Below are 20346 nucleotides of genomic sequence, written 5' to 3'. Positions count from 1 at the left end.
ATCTCTGGACCACATTATTCACTGTAGGTTACTTCCAGGTGTGACAGTAACTTTAATGTATCTTTGAGAGTTGGACATTTGAATAGAAATAAGATGACTTAATCAATAATCAGTGAAAATGATTGATACCCTTTAATTTCAAAACAACACTGTGTTTATGATAGAAGCAGCAGCTTTGAAGAACAGATGAACATAAGGAACACACATCTTTAAACTATAAAACCAAAACACGCACACAAAACTAACAATAATAGCTTGACACGTGTCTGAGCTTTAATCCCCATCCTCACACCTGCTGCTGACTGGATGATCCGGGCTGATAATGAAGCTGGTCTCCTTCTCCTCCTCATGCTGACTGGGTTCAGCTGAAGGCTCAGAGTCTTTGTGAGGAGGCTGGCTCAGTGGCTGTGTCTCACTGCTGATCGGCTCCAGGCCTGGCTGTGGCTCCAGCTCCTGCTCCAACTCCTGTTTCTGGTTGTTAGACTTGTCAAGAATATTTTCAGGGGACAAAGACATGGATTCATCAGCTGACGGTGCTGTGTCGACGCTCTGAGAATCTGAGGGATCAAACGAGAGGAGGAGCAAATAAATGTAATGACAAAGGATTGCATGGTCACTGTACAAACATGAAATCAGAATATCTGGGATATAGGCAGAGGTGGAAGTTTATTGCGTTACTGTGTTCAAGTATGTTTTTTGTGGAAGTAAACAAAAAGTTTTATTTAGAAAAAATAATGTAGTTGAATTTGAAATGTGAACAGTATAAAAACACATTTAAAATAACATGTGCTTGAGTCTTTATCTCAATGTCCAAATACAGGCCAAATAGCGTCTTTCCAACTCTCTCCTCTCGGGCGATAAAGACGCTGATTCGCGAGCTTCCTGTTACGAGGTGAGTGAAATTACCGTAATAACCACAATAAGTAATAATGTTGACGTTGATTTGCAACTTCAGCAACCGTTGGATTTTTTCCAATAGCGCAAACCGTCGCATAATTACGGTAATGCAAAATGTGCCGTCTTCGATACGCTCGGTGTTACAGAGTTAAGAGGAAGTTCGCATTGAACTGGATCTTACTGTAGTTGGGGGTTTGGTTACCACATTTGGATACCACATTAAATTAGCATATTGAGTTTCTATGGCTATTCAAGTGCCCCTGTTATTTTTTCGGCCAATCAGCTGCACGTCAAAGAGGGACCTCATGGCTACTTAAGTAGCCGCTCCAGCATTTTAAAGGTGACTAGCTACTCGTAGAAGCTGCGTGTTATTATAACTGAATGAATATGGACCAGGAACAACGCATCGCAGAAGAACTAAATCGTGGCTGTTACAGCGCAAATCTTTGTCAGTACTTCTCCACGACGACAGGCGACGATCTCACTTCTGATTCTGAACCCGAACTAGAAGATGAAGAAGAAGACATCGACGTGAGCGACTGCATTACACTGGAAAACATCCCGAATCTACAGTTGACTTTAGCCGAAGATGAGGACGACGAAGAAGCACTGGGCCTCGCGGCGGAGGAGCTGCTGGAGCGTGAGATATCAGACGCTATATCTACGGTAACATTCGAGGGCAAGAAAGAAAGAGAACTGGAGAAGATCCGTAACTTTGACTGCAAATGCTACGGAAGACGAAAAGAGGATTCTCTACTCGGGACACAGTCGTGTAGCCGCAGACTTCCCCCAGAGCTCATGTACAACATACGGATGGATTCGTTAGCGGCCGAAAAACATTGGCAGGACATGAGGATCATTGGACATCTTGAGGCGAACAGGCGTACAGTGGTGACTTCTCAGATGACTACATCTAGGAAGAGGCCAGCGATTAAAAGAAAGTCCCCCCGAACCACTTATCTGATAGGAGGCAACGAAGTCTGCAGGAATACTTTTCAGTTTCTTATGGGGTGAGTCTTTAGAACGCCTGCTTAACGTTGTGTGACTTTGACATTGTTAGCTAGGTCAGCATTGACGTTTTAAAATGCAAATGATACACCCATCAAAACTTGTGTTATAAACTGGGGTTATAACGGGAGCATTTGTTGAATAACAAACTAACAAACCTGATGTGCTTGAATAATGTGTGGATGACACAGCTATATTTTGGTATAAAGCAGGGCTGTTCAATAACAAACCTACACAATTTAAAGAACAATGCAAAAAAGCCAAAAATGTTACATACGACCCACACATGGTCAATGACACTGTAGGAATGTAGGAATATTTGAGGTCTACTAATGATGGTGCTAATGATGATAAGTTGCCTGTTGGTAGGTACCATGATCTGAAACACAAGTATTTTCTTCCAGAATAGGCAAAGACAAGCTGACAGACATCATCAAACACTTTGATGTGAATGGAGCAAGACCACGGGTAAGGCAGAACAGCCCACGGCCACCATCACCCAAGTTCATTGGACGTAAACAGATTGACGGAGCTGTGGAATTTATAAAAAACTATGCGGAAGACAATGCTATTATTCTGCCTGGCCGACATCCTGGGCATAGGGATTGGCACGTGAAGCTGCTGCCAACTCGTGTATCCAAGGCCACAGTGTGGCGTCTATACATGAAGTCTGCTAAGGAGCTTGGTATGTGTCAATAATTTATTTCTATACAAGAGTCAAATGGTTCTAATGTGAAACACTATTAGCATATAAAATATACTGATCTATCTTGTCTTTCCAGGGGAGCGTGCAGTTTGTAAATCAAGCTTCAAAGCACTGTGGAATCAGCTCCTCCCGCACATCAGGTGCGGCATGCCAAGTACAGCTCTCTGCGGGCAGTGCCAACAGAATACCGAGCAGCTGGTGCGAAGTGCAAACCTCCCAGATGAGAGAAAGTCGGAAGCTGTCAAGAAGCAACAGGATCATCTTGCCCTTGTGCAAAAAGAGAGGGCCGTGTACAATGAGATGACTGCTGCCTGCAGACAGACTTGTGCTGACTCTCAGTTGTCTTTTGGACCCTCCCCACCAGCAAGCAAGAAGATCAGGATGCACTACAATTTTGATTTCGCACAGCAGGTACTATTTATCACACGTTATTTACCCTTAAGTGTTTGATTTATTAGACCGTTATAAATAGACACAAACCACTTTGTGTCAAATTTTTTTCCCTCTGTCTTCTTCAGATGCACTTTCCCTCAAACCCTCTTCAGCCTGGGCCAATGTACTTCCTGACTCCACGGAAATGTGGCCTTTTTGGTGTCTCCTGTGAAGGGTTGCAAAAACAGGTGAATTACCTGACCGATGAAGGCATGTCGTCGAGTAAGGGGAGTAATGAAGCCATCAGCTACATACATAATTTCTTCTGCAACTTTGGAGTTGGAGAAACAGACGTGGATCTGCATTGCGACAATTGCACTGGGCTACACAAAAACAACTCCATGCTCTGGTACGGTGCCTGGCGGGTGGCACACAAGCTTCACTCCACGCTCAGCATGCACTTCCTGATGGTTGGCCACACTAAACTTGCCCCCGACTGTGGCTTTGGTCTAATCAAGCAAGAATTCATGAAGACCAGAGTCAACACTTTGGAAGACATCACTCAGGTTAGTTTATTTTATTTGACTACTGTAAATATATAAAAAGTGCATTTTAAAAAGTCATGAAAAGTAATAGATTCTCCATTGTGTTCCCTGCTGTCAACAGGTAGTGGAAAACAGCTCTCCTGAAAGTGGCCTCAATATTCCGCAGCTTGTCGGAACAGCAGATGGCAGAGCGATAGTTAAGACCTTTGACTGGCAGACCCATCTGAGTCCCTACTTCCGAAAGCTCCCACAGATCAAGAGTTATCAGCACTTCAGGTATTTATATTCAAACTTTAACATTGTGTACATAAATGATTTAATGGACATGATAGTGTTCCATGAGAAAACAGCGAGTCATGTTTTAAATATCTTGGTTTGTGCTTCTATTCTGTCACAGCTTTGATGCCAACAGACCAGGTGTGGTGCTTGCCAGAACTCACAGTGATGCAGAGCCTATCGAGTTTCAGTTACTGCACAAACCAGGAGTTCTGCCCCCTGTTGACGGTCTTTCTGTCCTGGCCCCACCGGGACTGACCATGGACAGGCAGGCCTATCTTTTTGAGAAAATCAGGCCTTTCTGTTCTGACGAGGCAAAAGACATCACATGCCCAGCCCCACAGCACGGTCACTGCAAGATCAGAGCACCGAAGAGTAAGCGGAGGAGGATGTGATATCACCAATTTGCCTGCATATCGACTGTGATGGACAGTGGTTACAGCCATGTTGTAGGGGGAGGAATATTGGGGGTAGAATATTGGAAATACTGGAAAATATTGAACTCTCCCTCACACCCTCTCCTCAATGTGCTGATCACCCACAGGAGCTCATTCAGCAACAGACTGGTCCAGCCACACTATACCACAGAGCATATATCTTTTTTTCTCAAATTTCTTAAGTATTTTACCTTGCTGGTTTGGGGATCAATAAAGTAAATTCTGATTCTTATCAGTCCACTGAAGTGTTTATGGCAAATAATACTACATTAACATTACCTGCCTTCATTCCTTTCTCTGGTAACCCCTGGAACCTCTTCATAGAATCCTCGGGTCCCTAGACCTGCTATTAACACCCATTGTTCAAACTACTACAATAGTTTCCATCCTGTGGGCTAACGGATATCAGATTTGACTGATGGTTACGGGAGCAGCTATTGTCACCTGGCTCCCCACGTGAGAATCTTTCAGAAACTTTCCGGCTGGATTCTCCACAAAACTAGTTTGAGGAGTTTCTACATTCAAAGACATCTTCTTCAAATATTTATAGATTTCCATGGGTTGGATATCATTTTAAAAGCTAAGAAACTACACTTTCAGAATCTGTAAATAGCGTTCCTGGTTATTGTACGGAACTTAACCAGGAACGCAACATTAGCAATGATAGCAGAGTCACACATTGGAGCTTTAAGTTTTTGGAGCTCCACTACAGCTACACTGATAAGCCTGAATTCTTGGACACCACATGAAATGATGGATATGAGGAAACAGCTCTCACCCGTTTGCTGCTGCTGCTGGTTGCGAGCCAGTCTCCTCTCCAGCGCTCGCTGGCGGTTCAGCTCCATGCGTCTGCGCTGCTCATCAGTCAGGGAAGGAGCAGCTGGAGAGGGAGCAGCTGGAGCAGCTGGAGCAGCTGGAGCAGGAGTCGAGTGGACCAGGGTGGGTGTTTCGTCCACGAAGATTGTTCCATTAAATGGATCCGGATCATCAAACATGTGCAGTTCAGGTGCTGTCGCTTCTTCACCTACAGCAAAAATAAATTTAAGTGCGATTGATTTTATGATGTAAAACAATTATTTTTGTAACACCAGAGCAAAAAGCAACTGTTCACTGGAGATGGCCAACACTGTACAAATATGAAGTCAGAATATCTGGGATATGGGACTTCACAATACAAATCATAAACACAATGATGAACACTGAAGATTGTTTTCAGTCTCTTACCATCTTTATCAGTAAAATCTTCATGTGTCAGTGGCATGTCCAGCCGAATCCTTTTGAGACAAGTCTGGAAACACAGACATTCAAGTTAAATAGTAAAAAATAATCTGAAGAAATCTTAAGCACCAGTATCTTTATCCCACCTGCACTTCCTTCTTTGCGCCTAGCTTCTCAACTTTGTCAATAAAGTCATCAAACTGCAGTTTTGGGTACAACCTGTGGGCCCAGTTCTCCATCTTCTGCATCAGCAGCCACAGGTCTGCTGCCTGGTCATAAACATACACATCACAGAGTTTTGGTTAAATATGTATGTGATTTAAATGAAGCTTCAGCTGCACAGCTGTTTGCTGCATTTTAGTGATCTAATGTCAATTTTTACCTCATGTCCCTTGCCTTTAAAATGAACACCGTCGAACAGAGTTCGCAGAGCAGGTAGTCCCCTCTCTGAGATAAGTCTGAAGAAAAATGCCACATTTAAACACCAAACTGTAATCAACAACTCATCCATAAATAAACTTGAATTCATCAATTCATCAAACAACATCAGAGTTGGCTAACTTCCTGTTAGCACTCCTCCTTTCCTATCATAACCTCATGAACAAATTTATTGATTGACAAACAGCGTGACCTTCCAATTTCATGGAGTTCTGGCTCCTGACTAGATAAAGTTACTGGGTACTGGATACTGGGAACGTTTCTCCTAGATGTAGTGTCAGGGCATCAGAGAATAAAATACCATGTAGTTAAATTGTTGAACAACTGACCACTTACCTCTGAGAGTCCAATTTAGGCTGCGGCCTCTTCACCGTTTTCCTTTTAGCAGCAGGGACGTCAGCCAGTTTGGAGACATCGCCACCTTCATCCCCTGCATCAGCAAGACAACAGGACAGATAAGACCATTACGAGTCAACATCAGTGTGCTGACCTACACGACTCAAAGTCTCAAACTACTTTCAGTATATTGTAGCAAGAACAGAACTCTCTTTTCACCATTGTCAAAAGGATCTCCCTCATCTTGCCCTCCTTGACCCGGGGAATGAGGTGGTGGGAGAGGAGGGAAGTCTTCATCGTCTGTGCCCTGGATGTCAGAAATGTTATGGAGGCCTTTTACCATGATGAGTAAATCCTGGAGAAAAGTACATTTTTGTTGGTGTGAATGTTGTATGAACCAGGACGAGACATGAAGGCAAACTTAGACTGAAAACATGGCTGTGAGAAAACAGACTGTAGTCATTGTTTGTTGTAAGCAAACATGTCTCCAGTTACTGATCATGAAGGAGTCACTGTTATAGTGAAAAATAAATTACCGTCATTAAAATTGGTTAAAAAAACCAAAAACCTAAAATACATATGTTACTTCACGTAAATGAAAATATACGTATATACACAGCTGTACTATATTGCAGCCTTATATATTAGTACCTCTGTTACATCTCTGACGTTTTTAAATGTCTTGCTTTGTTTTCACAAACCACAATTATTAAGTTTTAATTATTTAGTTGTCGTATGGAGTAAAGAAACCAGAAAATATTCACATTTACGAAAATGAAAAATCATAAAGCTTACTTGAATTATTGAATTGAATTAAATGAAAACCTTTGATTAATCATTATCAAAATAGTTATAATCGCTGGTACTATTAGATTTGATCACTAAACGTACTTGTAGATAACACACCCTAAACATAATTGTTTGATAAATGTAATTGCTTTTATTTCGGAAAAACGAGTTTTGCCTGGACCAATATGGCGGTGACGTTGACGTATCAATACAATGGAAGGTCGATTACAGCTTCCGGCACAGGAAGGCGGTAAAATTAACCAACGCACAGCGAAAACATAAACTGTAAAAACTCAAATTCCACATGTTGCACAAATAACACATATACACGCTGGACAGTGTGGGCGGTGTGGAAAGTCAGGACCTTCTCTGAACCTTCAGAACAATTATTAAAACCTATTTCTGGGAAACGTTTGTAACTGTAGTTAACACCGCGAGGTTGCTAAGATAACTTAAGGTACCCGCTGTTAGCGTAATAAGCAAAAATATATCTCAGAGCACAAACACACAATTGTAGTAACTTCACAGCAAGACGATATACTTATTTAAATGTAGTGACACATAAAGTCATACCAGTTACGAGCTTGTGTCCAGAGAGCAGAGCTAAGCAAGCAGCAGCAGCGTTAAACTATTGACACTCACTTCCGGCTAGGATCTTCCTTCAGGTTTTTCAAAATAAAATCCTATTGAACTCAATTGAAACAAAAATCATGTGTGGACTTTCATCTGGGCTGTGTTTTTAATAAAGCGGTTAATTGATTGATATTGTTTTTTTTTTGTCACTTTACATGATTTGACATGACATTGTATTCTGGTTCAGTGTGTTTTTTTTTAGATCTGATTAAATTTCCTTTGGGATAATAAAGTTAAAATTGGTGGTATGTCATAGCAAAGTCAGATAATATTTACATTAAATGAAATTAAACAGTCAAAGTGAGTGACCCTCCTCCGACAAAACTGCAAATGAGTCATTTTCAGTATGATACCTGCTTTCACTCATTTCTGACATTTCTTTGGCACTTTTAATTTGAAGCGTTATAAGCTGTTATGGAATCCCGGTTTGTGAATTTTGTTTATTTAGCTTCCAATAAATAACAACACTCCACAATCCTCATGTCTTTATTTTACAGTAAACTAGTGTCATTATGCAGTCGCCTTCATCATCATCAACAGTGTCATCATAGGCTTTGGCAGTCGTTATGAAAACAACCAAATAAAATCAAGTCTGTTTATTCAGCATTCCATTACGTTCATTCAATTACATTAACAACACGAGATCTGCAGCTGTGCGTGTGTGTGTGTGTGTGTTTCAGAGGTGTCCACGCAGCAGGAACATTAAGAAGACAGCGCTGAGCAGAATGCAGAGTGTGCACACGGTGGGAACCACAATCTCTGTCACCATCTCCATGTGGCTGATCATTGGATCTGAAGCAAACAAATACAAGGCAAACGTATTTGAATGGTGCATTTCTACAGCAATGCAATGTAAATGTGCTTCACAGAAAATATACAAGGTACTATGACATCAAGTTTTTTCTTTTTGGTAAATAAAAAGTCAAAATGATGCCATGAAAAGATTCAAAGCAAGGAAAATCTAAATTCACCGACATCATTTCCAGGCTTATTACCTACAGCTCAATAACTAATGTCACTGTGAATCTCACACAACATCATTTTAACTCTTCAAACTTAATTTTGCACTGGCCATCCCTGCATGTTTCTGATTTCTGAACGAAGAAAAACCCTGTCTGAGAGGGGACAACAAGCTTTTTCTTTGCCTGGACCCACACAGCTCCTCACAGCGGTCACTCACTGTGGTGCTTCACAGTACACACCTATCGCCAGGAGCTGGTTACTGGAGGAGCAGGTCTCCACCGCTTTTCTCTTCCAAGTTTCCACCTGCACACAGCCGACAAAATCTTACAATTAAAAGTCAAATCTGTAAAAAACACTCTTTAGGTAGTTCTTTTTCATCTCATTGTTAAAGATCCTTTTTTTTCCAAATGGAAACAATGTAAAATACTCACTCTCCTTCAAAATCTGTCACCATAGGGAGCTGCTGGTCTATACCACTGGTTTATTTAGTAAATTTGTGTTTCTGAGGTAAATCTAAACAAAGACTTTCAAACACTGAACTCACAAAATAATTTATTAATAATAATAATAATCATTTTAATGTACTGATGGATGCATCAGAGGATCAACACATACTGTGTTATTGAGATAAATCATTCATTTTGTCAATGGACATTGGTGTTTTGGAAAAGGCTGTGTAGAGAGCAAAACACTCACCTCTCTCTGGTTGGGAAAGCCATTGGAGCTGATGATACGTTTGTAGTACTGAACAGACGCCTTTGGGTAGCGCGATTTGTTCTTGCTCCTGAAGTCCACATAGTAGAGCCCGAACCTCTCCGAGTATCCTTCATCCCACTCAAAGTTGTCGAGGAGAGACCAGGCGGTGTAGCCTTTGACGTTAACTCCGTCTTTCATCGCTGTGACATGAAGCAGAGATGAAAACAAACACAAAACAACAGGGAAATACAGGGAGCTTCATCATGTTGGGGAGGTTCATTTAGGAGGTTTGACCTTTGAGCATTTCATTGATGTAGTCTTTGAAGTAGTGCATCCTCCAGTCATCACAGAGATCGGTGCAGGGCGTTTTCTCCGACACGCCGTTTTCTGTCACGTAGATCATTGGGTTTCCATACTGAGTCTGTGGAAGTTACATCATTTTGTAAATATTCTGATTTATGTGAACATCTTAATATTTCCTTTAAGACATTGTCAAATATTTGATATATTTTGTTTATCTTATTCTATAGGTCGATTATATATTCTTACTTTTAATCTTTTTTTACTTATTATATTCTATTTTTTAAAATTATATTCTATTTGTCACTTATCGTCATCTGACCCTTTTTGCTACTGTAACATGTCATTTTGTCAGTGTGGGATCAATTAAGTCAAATTTGTATCAAATCCTGTTCCAGTCAAGGTATAAAATACTCATTATGTTCAAACCACTCACGCTAAATTTTATAAAGTCATTCATCTATTAACTTTATTTTCATAAAACAGAAATACAAAGGTCCAAAGTATAGACTTCAGTTTCTTTTTAGATGTTACTAAATCTTACACCTTGTTCCTTTGTTAGTAATAATTTGATGTTTAGATAACACCATGACAGACATATAAGTAATGTTAAAAACAAAATTGCACATGTTGTAATGACTTAATGACTGGCCGAACCAGACCGTTTAACATTATCTATTAGAAATCTCACACAGCTACAGCTCTGGGTTTGGTTTCATTCTGTGTCGTGTACCTTGACAAAATTCAGCAAGCGCCGGAATCCCCATGGAACAGAATAGAGCCATTCTGAGCCGGGGTCGGGCCACTGCGGGTCTACCAGCTCTGCGAGGTCACGGTCTGTGAAGTAACTGTCACCGAGGCCTGATGGGAAATTCTTCTGGGTGACGTAGCGAGTCGTGAAATGGCCGAGGCCCAGGAAATCACAGGTTCCTTTGATGTAACTCTTCTCCTGGGGCAAGAAAACAGGCAATCGCGAAACTCCCAGGCCCTGCTGGCCGCTCTTCCTGCCTAAAGGTTAAAGATCAAAACACTGAAAACAGAAGCATCAGCAGAGAAGATATACAGTAGTTTAATAACAGTGTGACTGTGACGCACCAATATACTCCTTCATAACTTGTGGGTAGTCGCCATTGAAGATGGGTGTCGCAAACCAACCCAGGTAGAACTGGATGTATCTCTCTGCCGCTTCGATGTCCCTCTGGTTGGTGATGTCCACTGGTTCACCCCAGTCTGCTGTTAGCGAGATTCCAACCAGGCCTGGACATACACAGCAACCAACAGAATCACCATTGACCAATGCAGTTTAAGTACACATAAGTTTTTCCAGACTCATATAAAATGTTTGTTGACCTATAAAGGAATATAAAAATCTAATGTCCAAAAAACTACCATGAAATTGAATTTTCACCTTTGGCCACTGGAAATCTAAACATTAATGTGAAATCTAAACATAAACTGTGAACCCAAGTGAATATTTGGGCACTTTTAACATTCTCTTTTATTTGTTGGTTCAGTGTTTTATATTCCAAGGACAAAAATGCTCTCAGCGGCATTGTAAACATCTGCTGCAAAATCATTGGGGTTCAGGCATAGAGACCTGTGTTCAATCTGGGGAGATCAGGCGGCTAAAAAGGCCAAAAACACTATCAATGATGTACGAATGTACGAATACAAAACACTGAGTCATGCAAACGGAACAGAAAATATGAACAAATAAAAGATAAAAGACGTTTTACTTTACCTTTTTGTTTGCTTCGCCACTGCATGTCATACGTGTGCCAAACCTTAGCATGTGCCTATTACAGAAAGAAAGAGGATGCTTGATTGTGATGATTATGATTCATGATGGACACAAAATGTCAGGTGACATAATAACTCTATTGTCGTTAATGTGACAGCAGCCTGAGCGGAAACTGCAGCTTTACTTTGATGATGTGGTGAGCAGCTTTGTACACTCCTGTTCCCTTCAGCTTCAGCCCCGGTGCATGTTCCCCTGTTTCATACCCTTCCACAGCAATTGACTGAAAAAAAAAAAACCCACACAAGATGTTAAACATCCATTCACAGGACTATGAAAGAACCGTTTCTCTGACCTGACGTACCCACGGGTTGTTGAAGGTGATCCAGTATTTCACTCTGTTCCCAAATCTCTCAAAACACAAGTTGGCAAAGTCGTTAAAGTAGTTGATCATGGTGGCATTCTGCCAGCCGCCATATTTCTCCTGTAAGACCTGAGTAGGTGGAGTGAGATTGTGTCAGTTTCCATGATCAACTGTAGTGTCCAATCAGCCGAGAGGAGATATAAAGGTGCTCACCTGAGGTAAATCCCAGTGGTACAGAGTAACGACTGGTGTGACCTTGTTCTCCAGGAGCATGTTAATCAGATTATCATAATAACTGATTCCTTTCTCGTTGATGTGTTCACCTGAAAGAGTCGAAATCAAAAGATCAAATTCATTGCAATATTCATGTCATGACAGAAAACATGATCACAGTAGGAGCAGCAACACATTTCCAAGTTTTAGAAAGTTTCCAGAATCTTCACACAACCTTTACGTTGTGCTGACCAACCAAAATCTAAAACGTGTTTAATTCATAGCTGCACGGGGAAAAATGAGTATCAACAATATTTTTTCAAAACTCGCATCATGTAAGCTAATTAGAAACAAATCTGTAAGTCGATGAGAAACTGTGAGCCAAATTTTAACCACATTTCAAACTATTGTTCTTAATATATCATGTTCATTAACAAGTCCGAAGAAATTCCCTCAAGATGTTCTCGAGATGTTGCTTCATTAGCTTGTACCAAATATAAAAAATATTCACTGTTCAAAATGTTCACCACAATTGGATGGATGAATGACACAAAAACATAAAATCTGGTTGTCACCAGGCGTGAAGAATCATTTCTGGCAGTTTTTTACCGACAGATTTAAGCATTGGGTTCAAATAACGTGCAACATAATAAACGTATTAAACAGTAAAGAAACTAGAATACTGAAGAAAAAAAGAGTTATGTACATATATACTATATATATACTACTATATATATATATATATATATATATATATATATATATATATATATATATATATAAAGATCCCAGTACATGTTCACTTACTTTTGAGTCCACTTGGTAAAATCCTCGGCCAGGAGATGGAGAAGCGATAATGATTCAGCTTCATGTCCTTCATCAAGTTAATGTCGTCCTTTAAAACAGACAGTTTGAAAAACAATTTGTGAACGACTGCAGAATAAAAGTCACTACCTCAGAGCATTAAGTACACATTTGTTACATTTCTGTTACATGTTTGTAGTTTTATGAACAGTATTATGTTCAGCATCCCATGCATGTCCATCATCCTGCTGTGCTGTGCTCGCTGCAGGGGAAAAGCTGAAGACCAGACAAAAAACAATATGCACACACAAAAGAGACAGAAATGTGGTGACCTACATTTTAGGGGGACACCACACTTTGTTACTGTACTTAAGTACAAAAAACATGTATCTCTACTTTACTTTGTTATTCATATTTCTCACAACTTTAACCTTTAATCCACTACAATTACTAAATAAATTGTGTACTTTTACTCTACTACATTTCCCCAAACTATCTTTGTTACTCAAAGAAGAGTTTGTCATGGTTTGTATTTATATAGAGCTTTTCTAGTCTTGATGAGCTGCTTTACACTTTAGTTTTGCCATTCATCATTTAAACACTGCAATGTGGGTTTAGGTATCTTGCTCAAAGACACACATAGAGCCAGAAAGTAAACCCACAACTTTCCAGTTGAAAGACAACTTGCCTTACCACTGCACTACCATGGCTCAAACTTCCAAACTTAAGTACATTTTATATCAGAAAATTACTTTTAATACTTAAGTACAGTAAATGTTATACTTTAACAGTTTTACTTAAATACTATTATAAAAAATGACTTCAACTTCTACCAAAGTCATTTTCTGGCTTCAGACTGACAAGTATAAAATAAAAATTATAATTACCAGCTCTTTACAAAGAGACAAAAAGCTCAAGTAGAGTGTACTTAATAAATATCGTACCTTGGTTACTATCTTCATAAATATCCTCCTGTGGACTTGTTAAATCACTGTATCATGAGGTTTTGACAGATCCCTTTTGTGGAATGTTATATGTATAAAGTCAAGCTACTCGTTACCTTGAATTTATAGTACCCCTCACATGAGGAGTCTCCTGTGTCATTTGAAAATATTTTCCCCTTTTTGTGCGCAAAAGCATCCCAGATGCTCATCCCTTTTCCGTCGACGTTCCAAGCTCCTTCCGTCTGATACGCAGAGCTCCCAGCTCCCCAAGAGAAACCTGCCAAGGAACATCATCATCATCATCATCATCATCATCAATCATCAGCTGTCTCTGAGGTTAAGAGGTCGTCTCTGCTGTGAAGACTGTTTTATATAATCACCTGTTGGGAAGGTGCCGTAGTAGAAAGACGACCTCTCGTTCTTCATCCAATCAAAGTCCTCGGAGGCTGAGACAAACAGCACCAGTGCAAGCACACGGTACGTCCTCAGAGTGCACGGCTGCAGCATCATGATGTCTGTCTTCAGTTACACCTGCAGAAACACTGAGATTAATGTGGAATATGAAGCAAAGTAAAAGCGGCTCCTGTCAGTCTGCCCTGAGCTGGAAATCACAAGGTCAAATCCCAAAGATTCAGGCACTCACAATCAGGTGTCAGGTGTCCACAGGTGTTTAGTAAAAGCATCCCACCCCCAAAATCCAAAATATCGAGACAATAAAGAAAGAATGTGGTTTCATTTGATCCAGCTGTAAGAGACACTGACACAAAACCCAATGAGAGACAGAAAGTAAGCCAGCTTGTCCAGCACCGTCAGGAGGACAGACATCTCAAACGCGTTATATCCTCAGCTGTGGAAAATAATATAATCAAGATTTAATCTAGATCTACGTCCCCACTGTCTACACGTGTCCCTTTGCCCAGTGTGCGTCTCACTGTCTCACTCGCGGGGAAATATACTGTAGATGACGTCTGACCTGCTGCATTTGTCTCCGATGGAAACTGCTCCAAAGTGCAAGAAACATCCCCGAGCTTCTGGACCTGCTGCTCACTGAGGCTCCCCTGACTGGTTCACTGCCAAGCTCCCAGAAAACAAAACAGACACACACGCACAGAACACCGCTCCATTCGAGGTCAGTGAAGTGTGAATGTGAATTTGCAGCAGCAAACAGATCTTGTCCATAAAGGAAGGATTCTGACGCTGTAAGCAGAGTCCATGTTAATGAGCTCGCTCTCTGAAACACTGTTGTCTGACTGACCTCAGTTCAGCTGTAAAACACAACATGAGTTTTCATCGGAGCTGCACTATAAAGCATAAAGATGAACCAGGAGAATGTACTTTCACTTGGGCCTGTTTTTATAAATGTATTCAATTGGGTTTTACTACTTATCCTGTTAAGGGACCTGGTTTAGAGGTGGATTAAATCACAGTTGACATAAAGTGAAGGTATATGTATATAGACAGAATAACAGCTATTTAACGTCACATTCACACATACAAAAACAACAATAAGTAATAAACCCATGATTTTTACATGAGAAAGTTCAAGACCTCAGTGTCCTCTGGTTATATTTACAGGAGACAAGCATCTCCCATGTCCCAGAAAACAATATAAATGCTGTTTTCAAACTTCAAACTTGACTTGAGGTCAGAGTAGAAGCCTTTCAAGTGGCTCACATTGTGAAGCCTGCTACGCGTGTTGTGTCATTAAACCACATGTGAGTTATGTAAAAATAATGTCCACATCACATCACATCTCTAATCTGTGGGCTGGTCAGGTGTGGACTCAGATCCACTGAAAAACGTAGCCTGCAGCTGTCAGTTCAGCTTCCACGCCGGGTCATGAACTCTGCAGTGAATGCAGCGTGACGGAGCGGAGCTGGAACAAAGCCCCGAAAACAACAACCGTGGACATCAGGTGCATTGTTTGAAAAAAGAGAAAAAGAAAAATGCTGAACTGCTCAAAGTTGAAAGTGTTGGCACTGCACTCTGGGTGCACACATGTACATGTCAGTGTTGTGTGTTTGTGTGTGTGTGTGTGTGTGTGTGCAGAATCTCTGCTTGTGTTTCTCTGCAAACACACCTTCCAGTTCTGTGTGTGTTTGTATGTTATTGTTCTCTGTGTGCAGTTGTAGTGTTGGGCAGCTGTTGTGTATGTGCTACGGACATGACGGTGGCTCGGTGTGTGTGTGGTCATGTGTGTGTGTTTAGCATATCAATAAGGCCCAGGGCCCCGGTGCCTGCTGCAGAAGCACCTGAGCGTTCTAGCACCTGTCAGCTCACCTCTGCATGCCATATTTAAGCAGCTTTCTCATGGCCTCGCAGAGCTGACATGAACATCTTTACTAAAGTCCCAGGATTAGCTCAACAAACCAGGTACGTTAATAGCTGAGAGTAAGAGTCGAACCCTGCCCCGCCGCTCGGGCCTGCGACTCCGCTGTTGGTTCTAATGTTCTCACTCTCTGTGAAGCCTCCACTTTCCCAAAATCACTGTCAGAGATGCACACACGCATATTTAGATCCAGGATTAGGCTAAATCACAGCATTCTTCTTATCTTAAAACAATAAAACTTAAAATGACTAATTCAAATTATCTTCGATTTCAACGGCACATACTTTTTTCCTGATACTGCTGAGTTCATTCTGTCATCTGTTTGTTAATAATTGATAATAATCACTGGTTAAAAATGCTTTTTTATGTGCAGCAAACTGGGGTCTGTGCTCCAACGTGCCTTCTACGGGTCCAGTGGGAGGGTGAGTCCAATTATGATGAAGACATGTTTGGTTGTGGCATATGTATAAATGAAAAGAATGACAAGTTTTTGTTCTAGTACAAGTACAGTGTTGGATGTGTTGTTGTGGAGTGTGACGGCTATTTGTCCTTGATGATGCGTTCTTTGTTGATTTAACAAAGTTGGTCAAAGATTACACAGCAAAAGTTTTGTTTTCAGCCTATGTACTGTGTACTGGAAAATATTCCACTTTCCAAGTGAAGTCAAATCATCAGCTTTAGCCAAACAAACATTTAGCTCAAACTAGGGTTGCCAACTTCCTGATGAAACAGTAAGGAACTCACATTTGCTACTCAGTTATACTGTTTAAAATGTTCAAATTCGGCACAAATCCTTATTTTTACAGAATGGTTGTCAAACCTAAACTCAAACAGAGGTCTGAGACAAGGTCGTTCTCCTCGTTCCCCGATCACTTTAGCAACATTAGCGACTCTTGCTAGTTGTTTAGAGTTGCCAACCTTTCCGTAAAATAAGGATTTGTTCCGTATCTGAAAGATAAAAGACGTGTTGCGTATTAAATGGATATGGAACCCACTTTGTTCCTGACTCTTAATAAGCAAGTCAACAGAAAAATTACAGATTAATCCACTAATGAAGATTGTGTGATTTGTATGGGGGACAATAAAATCGTCCTCCTGTTGTCAGGCCCTCTCCGTCCGTCAGTCATCCATTAGGTCATTGGATTCACAGTGAGTCCTGTGTAACGGAGATGCGGTGAGATTATATAGAATTGTATTTATCTTTTTAGCAGGATGTTGGCGACACGACAGACACTGCTCTGCTAACCTCTGATAGCTAGCTAGTGTTTCTATCATGGTACAGTATGGTACGGTTTGGAAAGGTAAAGCCCTTGGTTAGGCTTGCGTATCAACTGATCAGTACCTTTACTTGGTAGGCGGGGCGTGGGCTGTGCTTGATGGCCACATCAGCGATATACGTAGCGTGTCGACGACAACAATACAACAGACAACAATGGAGGACATCCAGCAGCTCTTTTTTGTCCTGTTCGCTTTGTGGCTGTTTGTCCCAACAAGATGTCATACTGTGGTACTTCAAGGGAAGGGTGCCAGAAGATGAAATACTAGGGGCTGGTTATTTTGGTACTATTCCTAATGGAAACGCAATAAAATACCAAACCATACCAAACCAAACCGTTCCACTCAAAAGTGTCAGACCTTTTTTGCAACCGATGAAATCCATGGACATTCAAGAGAACACAGGTTTCAGTCCTTCCTACAATGGCTTCACTAAAATTAATTTTTAGACAGTAGATTATTATGACACATAATATCAGTGTCATTCAAAGAAAATATTCCACATAATTCAAGATTTTGATAAACGTTTTTTTATATTTACGTTTTCATATTGACCCTTAGAGAAGATAATACAGTGTACAGTTACTGAAAGTATGGTTGCTAAATAAGCTCTGCCGTTCTTGCCCTCAGGTGACTCTGTTCGAGCAGAGGAACTTTGCCGGCCGACGACTGGACCTGAGTTCTGACTGCGCCAGGATCAGTGACAAGAACTTCCCCGAGAGATGTAACTCAGTGCAGGTGGAGAGTGGAGCGTAAGTCTACAACACACACACACACACACACACACACACACACACCAAGAAACAATTAAACGTCAACAGTCATTGACATGCATTTTATGAGACTTTTATTACACATGTGACTAAAACATTAAAGTAATTCCATTAGGTTTATGCCGAGAAATCCAGAGCATGAACTTGTACAATGAGATGATTATAATAACCAGCCAAAAATACAAAACTAAACCAAATTATTAATTTTAGTCGGATATTTCAACATGCAAACTTTTCCAAAAGGAAACTTACATTTATGAACCAGTCTCCACATTAATGTCCACAGACAAAATCAACACTTTTTATATGACAGCACAGAAGAGTAGTTGCTCCACTGTTGCCTCCATTAGTCAGTTCAAATGTGTCCATTTGTGACTTCACCAAGTTTAAAATTCTTTGTTTGGATTTACCTAAGAGTTACCAAATGAGGCAGCAGTTGACCAGCAGCTTGTGTGTGTCCCCCACAAGATTAAAAAATACAACAACAACAATTTTCTCTATGGATTACAGCAGGGATTCTCACTCCTGATCCTGGAGACTTAGTGCCCTCCGTGTTTTCGATGTTCCCCAGCTCCAGCACACCTGATTCAAATAGTCAGCTAATTAGCACACACTGCAGAAACCTGATAACGACCCATTTATCTGAATCAGGTGTGTTGGGGCAAAGAAACGTCTAAAACATGCAAGGCAGTTGGTCTATGTTATTCTCAAATAACACAGGGTTAAGCAACATAGATTATATTCAAGATTCAAGGGGATTTATTTGTCACACGCTAGACTGTATTAGTACAACAGCAGTGAACTGACATGATGATTCCGTGTTGTGCAAAATAAGAATAAAAATGTAAAAATATCTATGAATACATTTGTATGTACAGAAAATATAAAAATATTAGATTAGCGTTTTGGAAGCTAAAGTTTGTTTTTCCCTGTGTCATTTTAATATTTTTTTTGTGGTTATTCACAAACGACAGTTTTGTCTGTTTACCAAACAAATTCACGACTAACTGATTATACTAATTATGCTACAGCATGTCTGTCCTCTCACAGTACCTCCTGTTTCCCACTCTCCGACAGATGGGTTGGTTACGAGCACGACAACTTCCGGGGCCGTCAGTACCTGTGGGACATGTCGGACCGGGGCGAGTACAACTGCTATGACAAGTGGTGTGCTCAGATCGACCATGTCTCGTCTGTACGCAGCGTCAAACAGGTGAGACACTGACAAAACACACACACACACACACACACAATAATCAGTGACACAAGTGTAACATTGTTCTCAGACGTCAGTTACTGTTGTTATTTAGTTATTGCTCCATGTGAATGTGAATCATATCAGAAGGTCATGTGTCAAAGGTCAAGCTCTGTTCTGGAGTCAGGATAAAGATACTAACTAGAACCTCGCGCTAATTTACAATACCACTGAATATGTGGTAACAAATTCATACATAGAGTTGTCCATATAGTGCATATCTATATAGAATAGAGTGTGTTGCTCCGGCCAGTGCAGCAGTAAGTGTAAATACAGTAAAATAAGAATAAAATAGAATCAAACTGAACTAAAATCCTAGAATATAACACACACACACACACACACACAGTCTCACTCACTACCTGTGTCCCTCAGGACAACAACCCTCCCAGAGCTCAGCTGTTTGAGCGAGCTGGTTTCTCCGGTAAGAAGATGGAGCTCCAGGACGACGTCCCCAACCTGATGAGCCGCTACAGCCTCAACAGAGTCGCCTCCATCCGTGTTATTGGAGGAGCGTAAGTGCAGAGAGTCGTAAAAATGGCAGCTGAAAGTACATGTTACATGTTTAAACGTAGGACAAATAGACAGAAGGTCAATTTGGGCACTGGTAGATACAGTTGTTTTTCACATAATCGTGTGTGTGTGTGTGTGTGTGTGTGTATAGGTGGGTGGTGTACCAGGAGCCCAACTACAGGGGTCCTCACTTCATTCTGGAGAAACGTGACTACAACAACTTCTCTGACTGGGGCAGTCAGAACAACACCGTGGGCTCAATGCGTAGAGTTCGTTTCAACTGAACATCGTGTCAACTTAATAAACTGTATATAAACAAAAAAAAAAAAAGAGCTATTTCTCACTTTATTTATTTACTTTGTTTCTTTACTATGTGTAATAATAAAACAAGTGAATATTTGATTCACTGAAAAGTTATATGTGGACACTCATAGACATTAACCTTAACCATCACAACTAAATGCCTAACCCTAAAACTAGGTCTTAATCCTATTAAATAGCCTGTTAATGTTGTGTGGACCAGC

General features: G+C 40.7%; 4 protein-coding genes across 5 annotated transcripts; 2 read left to right on the top strand and 2 right to left on the bottom strand.

Moving 5' to 3' along the window:
- Window positions 1-108: 108 nt before the first annotated feature.
- tipin (timeless interacting protein) lies at window positions 109-7682 on the bottom strand. The gene is made up of 8 exons (XM_058630292.1): window positions 7596-7682; window positions 6453-6588; window positions 6234-6327; window positions 5842-5917; window positions 5606-5728; window positions 5466-5529; window positions 5020-5265; window positions 109-557 (listed from the first exon to the last, which is right to left on the bottom strand). Exons 2-8 carry the CDS (start codon window positions 6574-6576, stop codon window positions 274-276), a joined length of 1011 nt encoding a protein of 336 aa, XP_058486275.1. The 5' UTR covers window positions 6577-6588; window positions 7596-7682; the 3' UTR covers window positions 109-273.
- Window positions 1046-4390, top strand: LOC131460044 (uncharacterized). The gene is made up of 6 exons (XM_058630290.1): window positions 1046-1907; window positions 2310-2590; window positions 2688-3022; window positions 3130-3549; window positions 3650-3804; window positions 3926-4390. The coding sequence occupies exons 1-6, from the start codon at window positions 1279-1281 to the stop codon at window positions 4197-4199; spliced, it is 2094 nt and encodes a 697-aa protein (XP_058486273.1). The 5' UTR covers window positions 1046-1278; the 3' UTR covers window positions 4200-4390.
- Window positions 7683-8125: 443 nt separating the features above from the next.
- lctla (lactase-like a) lies at window positions 8126-14828 on the bottom strand. 2 transcript variants are annotated; one of them, XM_058629668.1, is made up of 14 exons: window positions 14651-14828; window positions 14058-14208; window positions 13794-13954; window positions 12737-12824; window positions 11930-12039; window positions 11717-11845; window positions 11540-11635; window positions 11356-11410; window positions 10710-10871; window positions 10348-10622; window positions 9609-9735; window positions 9315-9514; window positions 8858-8921; window positions 8126-8447 (listed from the first exon to the last, which is right to left on the bottom strand). In XM_058629668.1, exons 2-14 carry the CDS (start codon window positions 14185-14187, stop codon window positions 8332-8334), a joined length of 1713 nt encoding a protein of 570 aa, XP_058485651.1. In that variant the 5' UTR covers window positions 14188-14208; window positions 14651-14828; the 3' UTR covers window positions 8126-8331. The 2 variants fall into 2 exon arrangements, with proteins under 2 accessions (XP_058485651.1, XP_058485652.1); XM_058629669.1 differs by lacking the exon at window positions 14651-14828 and adding an exon at window positions 14321-14605.
- Window positions 14829-15972: 1144 nt separating this feature from the next.
- crybgx (crystallin beta gamma X) lies at window positions 15973-20141 on the top strand. Its single transcript, XM_058629899.1, has 6 exons — window positions 15973-16050; window positions 16380-16428; window positions 17912-18033; window positions 19132-19267; window positions 19685-19824; window positions 19974-20141. The coding sequence occupies exons 1-6, from the start codon at window positions 16007-16009 to the stop codon at window positions 20104-20106; spliced, it is 624 nt and encodes a 207-aa protein (XP_058485882.1). The 5' UTR covers window positions 15973-16006; the 3' UTR covers window positions 20107-20141.
- Window positions 20142-20346: the final 205 nt, after the last annotated feature.

This window comes from Solea solea, chromosome 5 (assembly GCF_958295425.1).
Source record: "Solea solea chromosome 5, fSolSol10.1, whole genome shotgun sequence".
Taxonomy (NCBI): Eukaryota; Metazoa; Chordata; class Actinopteri; order Pleuronectiformes; family Soleidae; genus Solea; species Solea solea.
This window is presented reverse-complemented; position numbering and strand designations above follow the sequence as displayed.